The sequence below is a fragment of the Melanerpes formicivorus genome, unplaced genomic scaffold, assembly GCF_026170545.1.
Source record: "Melanerpes formicivorus ecotype bairdi unplaced genomic scaffold, bMelFor1.0.p_v2 SCAF_4, whole genome shotgun sequence".
Classification (NCBI taxonomy): domain Eukaryota; kingdom Metazoa; phylum Chordata; class Aves; order Piciformes; family Picidae; genus Melanerpes; species Melanerpes formicivorus.
In genome coordinates this window covers 33734023-33753472 of record NW_027142356.1, presented here as the reverse complement: position 1 = coordinate 33753472, position 19450 = coordinate 33734023, and the positions used below count along the sequence as shown (strand labels likewise).

The following is a 19450-nucleotide window of genomic DNA, read 5'->3' as shown; positions in this document are numbered from 1 at the left end:
TGCAGTCATCAGGCTGAGGATCCAGGAAGGGAAAGAAATGGCCATTAAGCTCTGCAGCTGATTAAGAAGTGGCACCGGTGGAGTCCAAAAGAACAGAACTACTCTACAGTGATTACCACCACTTGCTGGCAGCAACAGTATGTCTGGGACTCAGATGACAACTCTTGATAAAGAGTTGTCATTGCAAGCTCCTGACTATATGCTGAGTTGCAATGGCATAAAACAAACCCACAGTCCTCTCTGTACATGTTGTCTTTTCAGTGACTCTTGTATTAATTAAATCTGGCTCAAAGCTTTGTACCTCTTATGAAGGACTGAGGTTCTAAGAGACTGAAGAACAGTAAGTAAAAAAAAGGGCAAAAATTAAAATGTAACTTGGACTTAGGAGAAATCTGCCTGAGAAGCATGTATTTAAATTAGTTTATTTTATTAAATTCTATAGAACTATGCACATCTGTGGCTTCAGCAGCCTGTTTATCTAACCCGAATGTGGATTAGCTGTTTGACGAGTTCCAAAACCATCCTTTTGGGAATCAATGAATGAGAAACAAACTAAACAAATCAGCACTTGGCACCGCTTACATTTCTTTAGCTTATCCCTCTGCTTAATTGCCTCTAGAAAACATTCATTTACAAGTCAGAATCCTTGCATTTGCCACAAGTATTTGCAGTCTTCTGTCACAAATATAGCAAATATTTCCAAATGCTTTAGTGTAGGTAAATGTTGCCCTTGCTTTATCAGTACTTGCTGTGTGATGGGCAGCAGCAGCTAAGGACAAAGTTTGTACCTGTAAACCGAATTCTATGGTGGAATATGAGGATCCTCTACCAAAACCTGCACGATCTATGCATGCATGCATCATGATTTTGTTTGGTGATTAGATCTGAATGAGAAGTCCAACAATTGTTAAAGGGTCCCATTAGATGGTCTTAAAGGACTTTTCCAACCAAAACGATTCTATGCTTCTACACATGTATACACGAATTTTTGCATGGCTAGGTCATCTTTGTGGTCCGTTCGGGCCAAGGTCCTGGCAACTGTTAGCTAAACCTTACAGAAGGTAACAACAGGTAATAGCAAATGACTGTAACTGTCAGAACCCACACGCCGTGCTGGACCTGGGGGGAAACCGTCAATCAAGCTGGCACTGCGTGAGGCTACACTGATCTAAGTCAGCTCGGACAACTCTGACCAAGGGGTATTACTGCCTACAGACAGCTCAGGAGAGAGATGCCAAGTCCAAACGCACACCCCGCCTGCAGACACCAGCCGCCCCTGAGGCGGGCAGCGGCCAGCGGGACCGGCCGCCCCTCAGGGGCAAGCTGAGGCGGCAGTTCCCGCCGTGGCTAGGTGGCATCTGCCGCCCCGCCGCTGAGCGGTTTCATCCCGCCTCGAAAGCAAAGCCCGGCCGCCCACAGGCTCCTTGATCAACGCCTCCCTGAGGGACAACTTTCTGTGGCCGGCGGCACCGCGCTCTCCTTTGGCTCGACGCCTGCCGTCACTTCGCGCTGCGGGCGCGGAGGCGCTGCCTCCGCCAGCTCCCCCTGCCCTTCTGCCACCTGCCCTGCGCCCCGGGCACGGCAGGAGCTGCCGGAGCGCCGCTCCCTCAAACCCGCAGCGGCCACAACTTCCCCCTTCCGTTTTGTTTTGTTTTTTTAACTCTTTTCTTTTCGAAATCCTCTCTGGGGTAGCGCTATTAGTGAGGAGCCCACAGCCAGTTTCAAAAGCGGCAGAAAAAGAAGAAATCCCGTTGCTCCTTACCGATCAGCAGTCCCCTTGCCGGCTCGCCCCCTCCTTCGCCTTCTCCGCCCCGCCACGTCGGCAGCAACGGGGGGAGGAGGCGGAGGAGGCCGGGCAGCCGCCGGTCGGACGGGCCGCGGGGAGGAGGCAAGGAGGGGGGCTGGCTGACTGGCTCTTCCTTCGCTCTCCCTCCGTCTGTCTGAGGCGGCCCCTGGCTCTGAGGCCGCGCCCGGACAGCCGACTACGGCCTGGGGCGGCAGCGCTGAACCGTCTAATGCGAGCCGCGCCGGCCGCCATTATGTGTCCTGCGGCTCCACTCGGCGGAGGGGACAGCGGTGCGCGGGCTGACAACCTGCCGGCTGCAGTGGTCTCCCGGCGGGCGTGGCGGGCCCCCGCTGGGGATACCGCCAGGAATGATAGGTGACGATCTGAGGGGTCTTTTCCAACCGAAACAATTCTACGATTCTATAATTAAGACGGGGCTGGGCTCTTTTCAGTGGTGCTCAGTGGTAGGACAAGGGACAGCGTGTACAAACTACAACACAGCAGTTGTCATGTAAGGAAAAACTTTTCTATTGGGAGTACCGGAGCACTAACTAGAGCAGGCTGCCCAGAGAGGTTATGGAATCTCCTTCTCTGGAGACTTGATCTCAATACATTGCAATCTGTGGGCACTGCAATCCTGTGCAAACTGTTCTGGATGCTCTGGCAGGTGGGTTGGACTTGATGAACTCCAGAGATCCCTTCCAACTCCTATCATTCTACGAGTCTGTGATTTGAGGTATAAACCAATCTAGTCACTGAGCTGGTGTCGGTTTGTTTTGTTTTGGTTTGTTTTGTTTTGTTTTTATCAAACGTAATCCTCAGAGCTGCAGCTAACCACCTACTGAAGTGAGGAGTTGCAGAATTAAACAACTGAGATGGAGCTTTTTGGACGCCACTTTTCACCTTCCTTGTAGACTCTAACAGGAAATGCTGCTGAAAGAAACTGGGAAGTGTGTATACACAGTTCCAGTAAGTGTCAGCGCTGGGTGCCTGCAACCAAGCAGGAAATACTTGGTTGAACAGGGGTATTGCAAGCTCTTGTCCAAAAAATTCTTGTCTGCCTAGTTCCTCTTATCCTTTCCTCTTTCACACTTACTTTTAAGATGTAGCATGCAATTTTACTGTGATAAAAGTCAATTCCACAATACATCATCCTATCACCAGCTTTCCTTTGCTGATGAGAGAAATACTGTTGCCACAGGAAGCAAAATAATTCCTGTTGTGAATCAGACAGAAGAGTTGCTATAGGAGGTCGCAAAGCCCCAGTTCTCGTAAGTGAGATCACACTATGTGGTTTAGATGTTTATCAGGCAGAAGTCTCTGAAGTGTCCCATTAAGGTAGGTGATAGCAGAACTAATGTTTGTTTCACTAAATAATAAGTTTATTTCAATGGCATAACAATAAGAAATGAACTGTTGAGTCATGCCAGTAGTTCTAGCATCTTTTAAGTTATTTTATTCATGCCTAGAAGTATTTATTGAAAATTAACTCAAGAGTGGCCCTAGGGATTTCTCTCTGCTTTTCAGTGCAGTTTGTGGAAGCGTAAGGGCAGTGTCTCAGGAGAAATCAAGACAGATGAAGCTCAATAGCCAAAGATTGTTTTTCCCCATGATGGATGGTCATTTTGACCATAGTGGATCTTGCCCTGCCTGTTCTGCAGACTCTGTGCAAGGCAATGCATGTTTTAGAACTGCGAGGCAGTGTTAATCACTACTGTAATATAAAGTTATTACTTCAGAATGAAATTAACATTCTAAGTACGTGAATGTGTTTGGCTGCCTACTGGGATAGAAGTGATGTATTTGTTTCCAAAGTTCCTAAATAACTTTCTTGAATGTAGCCCTTGCATTTTCTACTTTTCTTTCACTTTTTGGTGATCCGTTTCACGTTCGGTGTATTTGGGTTTGGAATAAGTGAGCAATAGAGACTGAATACTTCCACTCATCTCAGATTTCACTGAAGTTGGTTGCTGTCGTCTTCCTAATGGGTTTCAGTAAAAATGCTTTATAGTAAATGGATAAATATAAAGAGGAGATGGAAAGAAACAAGTACTTTTGGCTACTTTTAACAACACACAGAGGTATGCATAACATTTCAGGAATATATGAATCTTCCAGTGACTGCATTGGTAAGCAGAGAATATGAATGCTCCATATTCTGTCACTACCTGTCCTATGTTTCCTTCCTTTTTTAGCCTTTTAGCTTTTTATTTGGAGTTGAAAATTAAATATGATGTACCAAATGAGAGGTAAAGTGAAAAAGTAGTTCGAAAGATTATTTCCTTTGCTTCTTGAACCATTGAGATGCTAAGTGAATGTGTTACTGTGCTAACCCAGAAAGGTAGGTTGTAGTGTGGCAGTTCTGCGTTTAGATCTCAGCTAAGATGGAATTTCTGACCAACATTATACAGACATAAAGAGAGACTGGTTTGTGTCTTTGTCAGGACAATAACCCAAGTGTCTGAGCATTCGGTGCTGGAGGCAAAGTCAGTTCTCTGTTTCCATGTCCACTGTTTAACCCAATCACAACACTGCTGGAGCAGGAAAGAGAGATTATTTTTCCATTCCCTTTAAATAAAAATTAAAATAAGACAAACAGTGCTTTTATAATCTGGCCTTGATAAGAATTTGACAACTAAATTGGTGTAGCTTGATGGAAAACAAAAAATCAGAATAATGCATATAGACTTAGATCATTATTACGTTCAGAGAGTAAAATGTTTCCATTTCAGTGTAAAACTTGCTCAGAAGTGCTTATTTTCACATTGGAGCAGCTGAGGAAACTGGGGTCTGGAGAAGAGGAGGCTGACAGGAGATCTTTTTGCTCTCTACAACTGCCTGAAAGATACTCTGTTTCCACCAGTAGCAAGTGACAGGACAGGAAGAAACGGTCTTGAGTTGCACCAGGGGTGATTAAGGTTGGACGTTAGGAACAATTTCTTCCCTGAAAGCACTGTCAAGCCCTGCAAGAGGCCTCCCAGGGAACTGTTTGAATCGTTATCCCTGGAGGAAAGATGAGAATATGTGGTGCCAAGGGACGTGGGTTAGCTGTAGTATTTGGTTAATGGTTGGATTTGATGTTGTTAGAAGTCTTTTCCAGTCTAGGCGATTGTGTGATTCTGTGATACTAATTTGAGGAAGACAGAAAGTTGGTTCCCCTGTTGGCAAAGCATGAAAACACACAGTTCAATGACAGTTAAATAATGGGGAATTACAGCAGTCTATGTAGAATGTACATCTGGAGGAAAGCCAATGCCATTTCATGAGCTGGCAGTAGGTGGCTCAAACATTTATATAAAGAGTCTGGGCGTTCCTAGCTGTTGTGACACAGTCGGACGGAGTTGCAGAAAGTTTTCTTTTCGTCTTTTCCTGAGTGCATTTTTTTGGCCATTTTCCCCCCCCAGAGAGCAGGGGTTTCCGGTGAGAAACTTTTCATTTTATTGCTTTTATGTGGTTGTTGGTTAGCTAAAACTGATTTAGATTCTGGATCTTGTTTGGAGTTGAGCCATGTTTTCCATAGATGATTATTTATTAGCAAGTGTATGGACATACTGGCAAGTGTATGGGTAAGAAATGATCTCTTCTCCTGCTCTTTAAAAACCAGGACAATTTCCTGCTGTGATCTTGGTTTGCTTACCCTGCTGGATGGCTTCTCTGCTTACATCTTGATAATCATCTTTTTGCCAAAATTGAAGTCTTAAAAATACTTCTGAATTAAAAGGGCTATGACTATAAAACATTATTTCTTGACTATAAAGGATAATTTGTCCAGGGTTACCCCCAAATCATGGGCAGTGGGTCACAACAGTTGTTAATTTTGTTGCTTAATGGGATATTCTAAAGAGATTTTGACGGTACATGTAAGGAATTTGACTGAATGCCAGGATATAGAAATGGGAAAGAAAATTAAGCACATGTGGAAGAATTATATCCTTCTTTCAGCCTGGTCCCTGGATATTGCTGACATTTTGTCCTAAGAAGAAATTAATGATTTGAAAGTAGGTTTATTTATTTTGCTTGATTATTGCTTTGTTGCCCAAACAATCATACGGACAGGATAGAGGGTGCTGCTTACATTTTGTTCTCTGATGCTTTTTGAGGGCTGCAATGATAAAACTGCATATAATTTTTCCACATGAAAAAGCTGGAAGAAGGCTGGAAAAGTTTTGCCATACCGCCCCAGTATTCCTAGATGATTTCCAAGCCTAGTTTCATGCATTCTTTACAAAAGAAGAACTCAGTGGGCTGATTTTTGTTGTGCTTGTGAGAGTTTATAGTATAGGCTGTGTTAGATGAAGAGCAAACATTTTGGACCCAGTAATGTAATTCTAAGAAAGCATGTGGAATGGTTACTCGTATGGAGGATGTAGTCCTCGAGGTTGTGGCTTTAATCCAACATTGTAGAGTCACTACAAATTGTTGTAGAGACACTGGAAATAAAAACTTAACCATTTTAGCCATTCCAATATCAAGGGAAAGTTGGAAGCTCAGGCAGTCATGAGTATACACTATGGAAAGCTGCAGACAAGAACTACACTTTAAAAGTAACAGGAGGAAACAAAAATATTTCAGAAGTCTGGAAAAACCAGCTTTCCATCAAGATTTACACATACAAACATGCTGGTTAAGTTCATGCTGATTCCTCTTTCAGAAGGACAGTCCCGTGGATTTATGGCAAGATCTAGAAGGAGCTTAAAGGCAATATTTACAATGGCTGACTTAAAGAGTAACTGGCTACCCTAAGCTCCTACCTTCAGGAAGGAAAAGTGGCATGCACTAAGAAGACCAAAGCAAAGCCATGTGTATGGGTTTGCTCAAAATTGTGCTTCTCTTTCACAACAGAGACATTTGAGGTCAGTGTCCCTATATCAGGGCTAGACTTTGTGTGCAGAGGTTCTATGATGGGTATTTTTTGTGTAGCATGCAAATATTTTCAGTGTGTGTTTGGTGTCCTCTGCATACACAAATTAGACGCAGGGTCACTACACTTTCAGAGTCTAAATTCAGGAGGTACTCAAGCCCAGACCAGAAGCTAACTCTTCTGTGGACTTTCCCACAGCATAAATATAGAACACCCTACCCCACCTCGGCCCAGTCTCCCGAATTCAAATAAATACTAATGACTACTCTCAGCTACCTAAAGGCATTCAGATTTTGATTCCCTCTTTTCAACCTCCATCCAGTATTGCAGTCCAGGTTTTACAGTCACTAGACCATTTGAGATGCCTCCAAGCCTAGTACCTGTCCTTCAAAAGAGGATCTTGAGAGAATGGCCATACTGTACTTTCTGTATTATACAGTTGTGGGAGGCCTTCATAAGGCATTGCAACATGGCAACAATTCTGTAAGTAAGCAGCAAAGTTTAGTCAGCTTTGAAATCAGACATGGTTTGTAAGAAACAGACTCATCATATATTAAATACAGAATATTTACCAAATAGAGGTGTTCCCTTCTGAAAGAATGGCTCTCCTGAATGATAGTGCCTTCACTGCTTTTTAAGTCACAGAGATATGAAAAATGGGAACTATAAAATAAATCAATCTGTGATGGCTTCTGATAGCTACTTAATGATACAGTCTGGGTTTGGTTTTTCTACAGCATTAGGACAAAGATGGACAGGTAAGAGAAGAATTGACCATCTCCAAGGAAGCAGAAAGCAGCATAACAGAAAGGATGACATTTCTCAGAAACTTTTTTCTCTACAAGAGCCTGTTTGCATTAACCATCTGGAACCATGTCAGCCTGTCTGTGGAAAATGAAGTCTTTGCAGCTGGTTCTGATGATTTTCCAGAAGGCAATTCTGACAGAGAGTCTGCCAGTCCCATATACAAACAATCACCAGTTCAAAGATGATTTTGACTGGGTTGTGATAGAAAATACAACAGAAAGCCTGTCATTGTCAAAAATCACAAATGGCAATGTGAAAGAGTTAATAGCTTTAGTATCTCGTTTCGGCCAAGGCTCCAGGTTACAAAATCTGACACTGACAAATGTCTCGGTGGACTGGAGTGCTCTTATTAAAATTTTGCAGACTGTCTGGCACTCATCTGTGGAATACTTGAGTATTGACAGGCTCACACAGCTGTCGCATATCACAAGGTTAGACTTTGACTATTCAGGTACCTCTTTGAAAGCTGTGACAGTGAAGAAGGTTTTAATCACAGATCTGTACTTCATACAGGATGACGTGTACAGAATATTTGCAGACATGAATGTTGCAGCCTTGACAATAGCTGAATCAGAGATGATACACATGCTGTGTCCTTCTTCTTCCAGCCCCTTAAGACACTTAAATTTTTCTAAGAATGATTTAACAGATCTCCTCTTTCAAAAATGTAAAACACTCATGCAACTGGAGACATTAATATTGAAGAGGAACAAATTTGAGAGCCTTCGCAAGGTAAGCTTCATGACCAGCTACATGAAGTCGCTGCAACGTTTGGACATGAGCAACAACCTGCTGAGTCACGACGGGGCTGCAGTGCAGTGCCCCTGGGCCAAGGCTCTGGCAGAGCTGGACCTGTCCTCAAACCAGCTGACGGATGCCGTGTTTGAGTGCCTGCCGGTCAACATTGCCAAACTGGACCTCCAGAACAATCAGATCACCAGTGTGCCCGTGGGCATGGCTGAGCTGCAGGCCTTGAAGGAGCTGAACCTGGCCTCCAACAGGCTGGCTGACCTGCCGGGCTGCGGCAGCTTTACGTCCCTGGAGCTGCTGAACGTGGAGCTGAATTTGATCCTCAGCCCTTCTGCCGACTTCTTCCAGAGCTGCCCGAGGGTGAGGGAGCTGCAGGCCGGGCACAACCCGTTCAAGTGTTCGTGTGAGCTGCAGGACTTCGTCCGCCTGGAGAGGCGCTCCGGGGGGAAGCTGTCCGACTGGCCGTCGGCGTACGTGTGTGAGTACCCGCAGGGCTTGCGGGGCACGCAGCTGAAGGACTTCCACCTGACGGAGCTGGCTTGCAACACCGCGCTGCTGCTGGTGACAGCTCTGCTGCTGACGCTGCTGCTGGTGGCCGTGGTGGCCTTTCTGTGCATCTACCTGGACGTGCCGTGGTACGTGCGCATGACGTGGCAGTGGACGCAGACGAAGCGCAGAGCTCGGCACCAGCCGCCCCAAGAGCAGGAGACCGCCCTGCAGTTCCATGCCTTCATTTCCTACAGCGAGCGCGATTCCTTGTGGGTGAAGAACGAGCTGATCCCCCACCTGGAGAAGGGGGAGGGCTGCATCCGCCTGTGCCAGCATGAGAGGAACTTTGTTCCTGGCAAGAGCATTGTGGAGAACATCGTCAACTGCATTGAGAAGAGCTACAAGTCCATCTTTGTCTTGTCCCCCAACTTTGTGCAGAGCGAGTGGTGTCACTACGAGCTGTACTTTGCCCACCACAAGTTGTTCAGTGAGAATTCCAGCAGCTTAATCCTCATTTTGCTAGAGCCCATTGCTCCACATATGATCCCTGCCAGGTATCACAAGCTGAAGGCTCTGATGGCCAAGCGAACCTACCTGGAGTGGCCGAAGGAGAGGGGCAAGCATGCTCTTTTCTGGGCTAACCTGAGGGCAGCTATTAGCATTAATCTGCCAATGGGTGATGGAAGGAGGTGTGAGGAAATAGAGTTTTTCTAATGAAGTTTCTTTTTCTCTTGTTGAAGCAATAAATACTTTGTGGTGTCTAATCGTTGTCAATGTGTTTAAACTTATGTTACAGAACCTTGTTTCTACATAGTTGTCCATGCTGCCTTCTGTTCCTTACTATCTGTACAGTTTGGGAAGTAGCTGTACACCCTGCTGATACGAGCCTGCAGCTGGTTCTGCCCTGAAGTCTGCAACTGCTAGCGCACCCCAGTTATCAGGAAAAGGGAGTGTGTTGATGTGTTCTAATCTCAGATACCATATCAGAGCAGATTCCTGGCATTTAACTAGTCATCTTGGTGACTAGCCGGAATACTATTCTTACCTACAAAATAATATTGACATACAGAACTGATAATGTAGGGGTTAAGCACCCTCCAACCCCCACAAATGTGCCTAATGAAAGTGTAAGTGTTTTAGCAGTCTGTAGAATAAGGGAAACTGGGAGTCCTGTCACAGTGTGGGCTGCCCTACAGAGAGCTCAGCTTTTCACTAGCTTTAGAAATATTACAAAGTATCATTACTGCCAGAGGGTTGGAGAAGGGAAAGGTACTCAGAGGAAAAGAATGGGGCTCTATGAGAGGTGAGACATTCTGAACGATCAGAACCACTGTGAGCCTCTTGTTTTCACTCGAGGCTTCAATTTGGCTGGGTTTTCTTTTGGAGACATTAATGGAATCGACTGTAATGCTCATTGGCAGTCACTGCTTGGTCAAGAGTGTGTTGGATTTGTGTGGTGGGGTTTTAGTAGTGGAGGAGGGCCTACAGGACTGGCTCCTGTGAGAAGCTGCTGAAAGGTCCTTCAGCCTGAAGTTGGGAGTGCTGGCCAAGGCTGAGCCAATCACTGACAGGTGAAGTGACTCTATCATATTTAGAAAGTGAAAAGCTTGAGCAGAGAGAGGAGTGTGATGTGAGAAAAACAACTCTGCTGACATCAAGGTCAGTGAGGAAGGAGGTGTAGGAGGTGCATTAGAACAGATTCCCTTGCAGCTTGCAGTAAGGTGGAAGGATGAGTCCCTGCAACCCATGGAGATAAATGGTGGAGCAGATGCCCACTTGCAGCCCATGAAGGAACCGCTCATCAGAGCAGGTGGCTTCACCTGAAAAAAGGCCATGAATCTGATGGAAGCCCATGCTGCAGCATCCTGTTCCTGAAAGACTGCACCTCATGAAGGGACCCATTCTGGAGCAGTTTATGAAGAACTGCAGCTCCTGGGAAGGACTCATTGGAGGGGTTTGTGAAGGACTCTCTTCCGTGGGAGGGCCCCCATGCTGGAGCATGTTAAGAGTATGAGGAGTTCTCCCTCTGAGGAGGAAGGAATGACAGAGACACTGTGCTGATGTGACCACAACCCCCTTACCCTGCCCCACTGCACCACTGAGCGGGGACAAGATAGAGGATTTGGTACTGAAGTTGGGCCCAGGAAGAAGGGAGGGGAGGGAAGAAGATGGTTTTGAGATCTGGTTTTATTTCTCATTATCCTACTCTGATTTGCTTGGTAACAAAGTAAATTGAAACTGAACTCCTTTGACTTGAAGACAAGACAATATTGACTGACAAGCAGACTCTTGCTGCTTATTAAGAAACATGCATGATCCCTGGTCTTGTCATGGGTCATGGATGTCTCAGCATTTTCTGGAAAGTATTGCTCAGATTCACTGAACTGAGGGCAGCAGAATGGTTTCAGTTCAGTTTCAGTTTGGACTATCTTACTCATCAATTGCAAAATGAAAAGCAGCTATTTTCTTCCAGCAAAGCAGAGGGTTAAAGTCTTCTTTACAAAAATGAAAACCTGCTCTCTGCGAACCTGCTCTGGCAGGGGGTGTGTGGGACTAGGTGATCTCCAGAGGTCCCTTCCAACCCCTACCATTCTCTGACACCATGAAAAGGTAATTGCAAAATAAAAGTTTCAAAGGAATCTAATACAAGCATAAAATATAACTGGCAGTGCTCTGTTGAATAAAAGTTCATACTTCTCAGCTTCCTTAGCTGGCTGCCTTCTTGCCTTCAACTCTCCTCAGGGAAGAACTCTCCTTAAGTCTACCCTATGGAGTAGACTAAGATCCAGAATGGGCCCAGGAGCCCCCTTGCCCCCTAGTTTGCTCATACCTGAAGAATACTTTACATACTTCACAAATATTAAATAAATCTTCCTTCATTTATTCATCTCTGCTTTTTCCTGCCTTGCTAGTTAATCTCACTGAAGCATGTTGTGTTAATTTGGAGGCTTACAGGAGCAAAGTGTTTGCTTTGGTTATTTACATCTGCCTTTGCGATGCTCTCATCTCTGCTTGGTTGATTTGCTCTCTAGGCCTTGCTTCAAAACACCAGTTGAATGGCTGCTTTATTGGATTCCTCCATCCCCAGGTGGCCCTAGATGGCTCTATCTTCATGGTTTCTTTACAGCTTTCCTATCAGAGACTATTTGGGGCAGAGGTTTTAAACTGGAGCAGGACAGATTTAGGTCGGACATCAGGAGGAAGCTCTTTACATGAGAGTGGTAAATTACTGGAACAGGTTGCTCAGGGATGTGGTTGAGGCCCCGTCCCCAAAGGCATCTAATATCAGACTTGATGTGGCCCTGAGAAGCATGACATAGTTGGAGCTGTTTCTGGTGACTGCAGGGGCATTTGACAAGATGGCCTTTGAGGGTCCCTTCCAACCCAATGCCATCTGAATTTGTGAGTATTGTGTCTGGTTCATTTCTTAGTAATTTTGTGAAGAAAACTGCAATGTGGGGTATCCCTGATAGCCATCTGATAACCACCAGCTTTACATCTCTAGTGTCAAAATCACTGACCTGTCAAGGTTTTGAACTGTGTGGGTTACTAGGTTTTGAGATGTCATACTAGGTTTTGAGATCTCACCTTTTGCCATCTCGATGTGCTACCTGAGTTATTCTCAGGGTTGGAAGGGACCTCAAGGATCATTTAGTTCCAACCCCCCTGCCATGGGTAAGGGACACCCTCCACTAGATCAGGTTGCCCAGAGCCACATCCAGCCTGGCCTTAAAAACATCCAGGGATGAAGCTTCTACTACCTCCTTAAGCAACCTGTTCCAGTGTCTCACGACCCTCATGGTGAAGAACTTCATCCTGACATCTTATCTAAATCTACCCTCCTCTAGCTTGGATCCATTCCCCCTAGTCCTATCACTACCCACCACCCTAAGAAGTCCTTCACCAGCTTTCCTGTAAGCCCCCTTCAGATATCGGAAGGCCACAACAAAGTCTCCTCAAAGCCTTCTCTTCTCCAAAATGAACAACCTCAACTCTTTCAGCCTGTCCTCATAGGAGAAGTGCTCCAGCCCTCTGATCATCCCTGTGGCCCTACTCTGGACACATTCCAGCAGTGGGGTAGAGCTCTGTGAGAAATTTTGTTATGAAGAGAAGGTGGCACTGAGGGTTCTGCTTCCTCTTTTCTGTGTGTGCAAAGGAGGAGATGCAGTTGATGCACTTCTAGAACACCTGTGTAACCTTCAGAAGCAGAGATAAAATTAGAAATGCAGAATTATTTAAACTATCTTGCCTTGGTGAATATTCTGTTGGGCAGATAGATTTGTTTTCCCCTGTATTTCCCCCCTCCCCAGTTATGTAAATATTACAGAAGGAAAGGTACTTCAAGTCTAGACTGTTCAAAGTTTCCTTTCACTGTGCTCTTAATGCCTGCACTGCAGGGAAATGCCATTAATTCTTAGGATCATCTAGCCTGCATAAGAAATCCCTCTTCTTTCTTCTTCCTGAGGTAGGTAATTATTAAAGAATTAGCATCTCATATGAGACTGCCCAACTTGAAGACTGCCTATGTTTGAAATTCTGTTTTCAAGATGTTAAAGTATGCAGAGGACTTTTGGGGGTTCTTCCCTCGGAGATGAATTCCACATGCAAGAGGTGGATTTTATTTGCTCCTTTATTTCCTTTTTTTTTTTCCCTTTTTTCTTTGTGTTATATGTATTTTGGACTCCATCAAGACTCAGGTGCTGGTGTTGCTTCACTGTTGGAAAATATTTGTGTGTTTCGAAAGTTCAGTGAAAACGCTCATCTGAATGTTGAATTTCAACGAAGAAGAAAAGGGGAAAAATTGCTTAATATGGCAATTTTAACTCTGCCAACTCTTAATGCTATCACAAAATAGGGTTGGAGGAAAAACTATTGTTCCTTAATATGCTTTGTTGCACCTCTCTGTCCCTTGTTGCATAGCTTGTGCAGTAATTAAAACTCATCTGGCAATGGAGCATGGACAGAGAGTATCTTTCTGTTTTGTTCTCCCTTTAGAACATTTCTTGCTTCGTTCCTCATGTCCGTCTTGCCCTGGGGGAAGATCCTCCAGACAGCTCCTGATCAAATGTTACTTAACTCAAGAGGTTCTTTACCAGCCTGGACCCTGATGAACAGGATCCGCTGTCCTTTGAAGGAAGCCTGGTCAGATTTCCTTGTGCTGGTTCTTCCTCTGAGTGATACAGTACTTTGACCAGCCATCTCATAGTTTCATAGTTTCATAGTTTCATTCAGGGTTGGAAGGGACCACACGGATCATCTAGTTCCAACCCCGCTGCCATGGGCAGGGACACCCCACACTAGATCAGGCTGGACAGAGCCTCATCCAGCCTTCTCTTAAACACCTCCAGGGACGGGGCCTCGACCACCTCCCTGGACAACCCATTCCAGGGCTTCACCACTCTCATGGTGAAGAACCTCCTCCTCACATCTAGCCTGAATCTCCCCACCTCCAGCTTCATTCCATTCCCCCTAGTCCTGTCACTACCTGAGATCCTGAGAAGTCCTTCCCCAGCCTTCCTGTAGGCCCCCTTCAGATACTGGAAGGCTGCAATTAGGTCACCTCGGAGCCTTGTCTTCTCCAGACTGAACAGCCCCATCTCACTTTCATTCCTCTTCTCAGATGCCACAGCACAACTTTCTGAAGGCAGAATTTGACCTCCCAATTGGATTCTGTTGAAGCAGACATGTATACTTCACTGATTTATCCTTTTATTGCTTTGGGTGATGCATCACACACATTTTTGCTTTGCTTAATTAAAAGCAGACCTGACTAAGCTTGGTAAGAGACTTGGAGTGGAAGGGGTGAGCTTTGATATCAGTTAATCAAATTATTAGGGACTGACATACATTATAACCTAGAGCTGAAAAACAAACAAACCACTTTTGTATTTAACAAAAGATTACACAGGGGCAGAATTTTAGAGCTTTAGTGTTTTGGGTTTTTTTGTGGACCCCCCCCCCCCCAACAAAATCAGCAAATCAGCACAGGAAAAAAGGTTGGGGAAGTTTGTCCCCAAGGTTGTGTGTGTGCTGTGTTAAATGCTTGACAACAAGATAGTAATGGCCAGGTGATGGTTTTCTGTGATAGGAATGATGTCTCTCCAAATCTGTGTAGGCTGTTGAAAGACATGGCCAGACTTTAATTTTGCTTGACTATTTTCCATGTGCACAAGATCTTTCCCTCCCTGTTTGGGTTTTTTTTTGGATCCTTAGAATGAGACTCGTTGCTCCTCACTGTTTCTAGAAAGATTCTTTGTCAACTATGAGGTCATTTGGAAAATATAGCAAATTTCCTAGGACACAGGATATTCAGGAGTCTTTGCAAGTGTCAGTATCTTTTGGGTACCACTGCTTCAGATCTAGTGTCTGGTTTTGCTGGGGTTTTCCTGTTGCTGTGCTCCTTGCCAGACTGGCATTATGATATTCATGAGGCAGTGTCATTCCTCCTGGAGATTCCTGGCTTGCTGGAAAAATGGACTCCTGTGTTTTATGCTGCAGCAAAGACAAAGCTGATCAGCTACTCTGGTGGGGGATGCATGGCCATGTGCTGGGTCTTTGTTGCATGAAGAGGAATATCCTTTATCTCTTCTGAGTGAAGAGGTTGCTTTTGCACTGGTTCCTGTGAGGGTCCATAGGGCTTTTGGAGGTCTGTCCCCAGATGTATGTGGACATGGGGTGTATGGAAAGAGCAGCTGAGAGGCTTGTTCTGTTCTCAGAGGTTTGTTGTCTTCTCCTTTACTCCTAAATGCATCAATGTCTATTTGTGCTGGTTTTGTGTTTTTCCAGATTGTTGAGAAATTTGCATTTCTTACCATCTCTGTGTTTTGGGGTTTTTTAGCTTATCACTGAGTGCCTTCCTCTTAGAAAAGGACTAATGTCTACTTAGCTGAGAAAGTAAAACATTGGACTTAGAGAATGGGGGTGATGAGGATTGATAAGAACATAGATTATAGAGGGGAAAAAAAGAAATAATTTTTATATCAAATTTAATTTCAGTAATAAAAAGCAAATTCAACAGTTGGACAGCTTCATCAAATTCCATGCCTTTTCTTTTCATAGGGCTGGACTTGTCACCCCTGAGCCATATTGGAGCAGAAAACCAATATATGCTTCTGTGTTACTGTGAAAAATCAAGATAAACCTGGAAAGCATAATGGGACCCCATACAAATATCAATGCCCTTGCTTATGTCTTTACTTTCACTCTGTGGGAGAATATCCAGTCAACTGTGGAAAATGAATTCATTGCAAATTATTCAAGCAGTTTGCTAACTAATGTTCCAAAGAACATTCCAGTCCATACTCGCATATTAGATTTATCCCATAACAGGATCTCAGGACTTAGTGTCTCAGAATTTATTTCCCTTTCTGGCCTTCAAGTATTAAACCTTTCTTATAATCGAATTACTGAGCTTGACTTCAATGTCTTCATTTTTAATGAAGGTCTAGAATACTTAGATTTATCTCATAATAACATGCTGATGATTTCCTGTCAAACTCTTGCCTATCTTAGACATCTAGATCTTTCATTCAATAGCTTCACCTCCGTGCCTGTCTGTCAGGAATTTGGCAACATGTTTCACCTGGAGTACCTAGGATTAAGTGCCAGGATGATACGAAGGTCAGACTTCAGGTGTATCACACATTTGCAGCTGCACACTGTCTTCCTAACCTTAGAAGACTTTTCTCTGTATGAGCCTCAGAGTCTGACAGTCTTGAACACAAGAAGCCTTCAAGTTGTCTATGCAGCAAACCAGAACTTCAACTTTTCCCTCTTGTATGATGGAATGAGCAGTTCAGAAAACCTGAAAATAGTTAACTTAAGATATGCCTTGAGCTACAAAGATTTCCCTGCTCCTTCCTTAGCACTTCTGCAGAAAATCAAGACAACAGCTCTGGTGCTTGACACTGTGGACTTACAATGGGCTATCATTTTACAAATTTTCCTGCTGATTTGGTATTCACCTGTGGAGCATCTCACTGTGAGAAATCTGACCTTTCGGGGACCCCTGGCAGAGCTGACAGAACATGACTTTCTCCCCTTATTAAGCTCCCTGGAACAATTAATCTCTTTGAGGGGCTCCATGAAAGTGCTGACTTTGGAGCACGTTCGTAATAAGCTCTATTATTTCAACCAGGGGATCCTCTACAGAGAGTTCTCAGAGATGGATATTGCCAGTTTGACAATATATGATGCATACATGCCCCACATGCTCTGCCCCAACAGAACCAGCTCATTTCAGTACTTAAATTTTTCCCACAATGCCCTGACAGATGAGTTGTTCCAGAATTGTGGCACTCTGACAAATCTCAAATCACTTATTCTGAAGAGGAACAAATTTGAGAGCCTTCGCAAGGTAAGCTTCATGACCAGCTACATGAAGTCGCTGCAACGTTTGGACATGAGCAACAACCTGCTGAGTCACGACGGGGCTGCAGTGCAGTGCCCCTGGGCCAAGGCTCTGGCAGAGCTGGACCTGTCCTCAAACCAGCTGACGGATGCCGTGTTTGAGTGCCTGCCGGTCAACATTGCCAAACTGGACCTCCAGAACAATCAGATCACCAGTGTGCCCGTGGGCATGGCTGAGCTGCAGGCCTTGAAGGAGCTGAACCTGGCCTCCAACAGGCTGGCTGACCTGCCGGGCTGCGGCAGCTTTACGTCCCTGGAGCTGCTGAACGTGGAGCTGAATTTGATCCTCAGCCCTTCTGCCGACTTCTTCCAGAGCTGCCCGAGGGTGAGGGAGCTGCAGGCCGGGCACAACCCGTTCAAGTGTTCGTGTGAGCTGCAGGACTTCGTCCGCCTGGAGAGGCGCTCCGGGGGGAAGCTGTCCGACTGGCCGTCGGCGTACGTGTGTGAGTACCCGCAGGGCTTGCGGGGCACGCAGCTGAAGGACTTCCACCTGACGGAGCTGGCTTGCAACACCGCGCTGCTGCTGGTGACAGCTCTGCTGCTGACGCTGCTGCTGGTGGCCGTGGTGGCCTTTCTGTGCATCTACCTGGACGTGCCGTGGTACGTGCGCATGACGTGGCAGTGGACGCAGACGAAGCGCAGAGCTCGGCACCAGCGGCCCCAAGAACAGGAGACCGCCCTGCAGTTCCATGCCTTCATTTCCTACAGCGAGCGCGATTCCTTGTGGGTGAAGAACGAGCTGATCCCCCACCTGGAGAAGGGGGAGGGCTGCATCCGCCTGTGCCAGCACGAGAGGAACTTTGTTCCTGGCAAGAGCATTGTGGAGAACATCGTCAACTGCATTGAGAAGAGCTACAAGTCCATCTTTGTCTTGTCCCCCAACTTTGTGCAGAGCGAGTGGTGTCACTACGAGCTGTACTTTGCCCACCACAAGTTGTTCAGTGAGAATTCCAACAGCTTAATCCTCATTTTGCTGGAGCCCATTGCTCCGTACATGATCCCTGCCAGGTATCACAAGCTGAAGGCTCTGATGGCCAAGCGAACCTACCTGGAGTGGCCGAAGGAGAGGGGCAAGCATGCTCTTTTCTGGGCTAACCTGAGGGCAGCTATTAGCATTAACCTGCCAATGTCATTTGAAGCACATGAGGAGCAGTGATGTTTCTTCTACTAGCAGTATAGGTCAGTATGTGAATAACTGAGTGGAGTGTCTTGCATTAAATCAATTTTTAATAGTTTTTTTCAGTATTCCTAGTTTTTAGCAACATGTCATTGTGATATGTACAGAAATTGCTATTGCCTATTCTTGTCATGAAAGTAGTCAGAAGTCTTCTGTAGCTGCCCATCATGAAGAAAGAGGAGAGAGACATTTTCATAGTGACTATGCTTATTTTTGTCATCTTGGGTTGCATTGAGCTTAGATTTTTCCCAATGAAAACCATATTTGAAAATAACAAAAATTATTGTTGCATTCAATGCCATCAGGACTGTCAAGGTATGCATTTAAATCTTTGTTTTCACATGGGTGTTGTGGGGTTAAAGTGGTAAGGATCTTCTTTGTTTGGTTTAATTAAAGACTCATAAAGCTCTTGTTTAAGCCTTTTCCTCATTTGTGTGGTAGATGTCAAAGGTACAGTATCCCAGGACCTTCAGCATGCTTTCCCTTCTTGGAGTCTTTCCATTCATCACCGAGGCTTTCCTGGCTAAGAGCTAGAAGTTGCTGCCATTAATCCTCCTTAATGCTTCCTCCTTTACTGTACTGAAAAATCCCTCTTGCCTAGACTTGCTTACCAAGTAATGACTTTATGGAATTCACTACTCATTGGCTTCAAATTAATAGCTAATATCTGAACTTATGAGATATTTATAATATTGCTGCTTCCTGCCATGATCACATCGAGCTATCCTTGGTTGCTTTGTTTTCCTGTTTTCTAAAGCATGGAAACTTGAAGTCCTGAGGTGGATCCCCTTTTATCTGAACTCTGTTACCTTGGATCATCATGCAGGTGAAAAAGGATCAACTTTCACTGGCAAATAGCTTCTCTGCTAAAATCAAACTGATTAATGGTATTTGTTGGTAGGACACACCTAATCATTTGCTGTCTTTGGATTTAATGTCACAATCTAATAAACCTCTCATTTTTCATCTGTTACTGAATTTTGTGGTGGTGTTTCACCGGTGATGAGGAGCTGTGTAGTAATACTTAATGGAAATGCAAAGCCCTCAGATGCCAAGGGTGTGTGGCACATGAGATGAGCAAGCCAATAAGAGGATGTAATCCTGCACTTGGGGAGGGAGTGGACTGAGCACTGTCCAGGTGTGTGTAAGGGCAACTAGGTGAAGCAGTGCA

The 19450-nt window shown here is 45.1% G+C and overlaps 3 protein-coding genes across 4 annotated transcripts in view; 2 read left to right on the top strand and 1 right to left on the bottom strand.

The window, feature by feature from the left end:
- The window catches only part of FAM114A1 (family with sequence similarity 114 member A1), a 40574-nt gene extending 38691 nt beyond the window's left edge, over nucleotides 1-1883 (bottom strand). The window contains exon 1 of one of the 2 annotated variants that reach the window (XM_068137566.1): nucleotides 1763-1883. The gene's annotated coding sequence lies outside the window, so the exon portion shown is untranslated. The remainder of the gene's footprint in view (nucleotides 1-1762) is intronic. The other variant, XM_068137565.1, reaches the window with a different exon arrangement.
- A 3235-nt stretch (nucleotides 1884-5118) lies between these two features.
- LOC137440863 (toll-like receptor 1) lies at nucleotides 5119-11571 on the top strand. Its single transcript, XM_068137563.1, is given in 3 exon segments — nucleotides 5119-5206; nucleotides 7385-7593; nucleotides 7595-11571. Coding segments are annotated over 2 exon segments (1947 nt in total). The 5' UTR covers nucleotides 5119-5206; nucleotides 7385-7459; the 3' UTR covers nucleotides 9408-11571.
- On the top strand, nucleotides 5133-19252 carry LOC137440862 (toll-like receptor 6). Its single transcript, XM_068137562.1, is given in 3 exon segments — nucleotides 5133-5206; nucleotides 15753-18254; nucleotides 18256-19252. Coding segments are annotated over 2 exon segments (2454 nt in total). The 5' UTR covers nucleotides 5133-5206; nucleotides 15753-15846; the 3' UTR covers nucleotides 18302-19252.
- The last annotated feature ends 198 nt before the right edge of the window (nucleotides 19253-19450 follow it).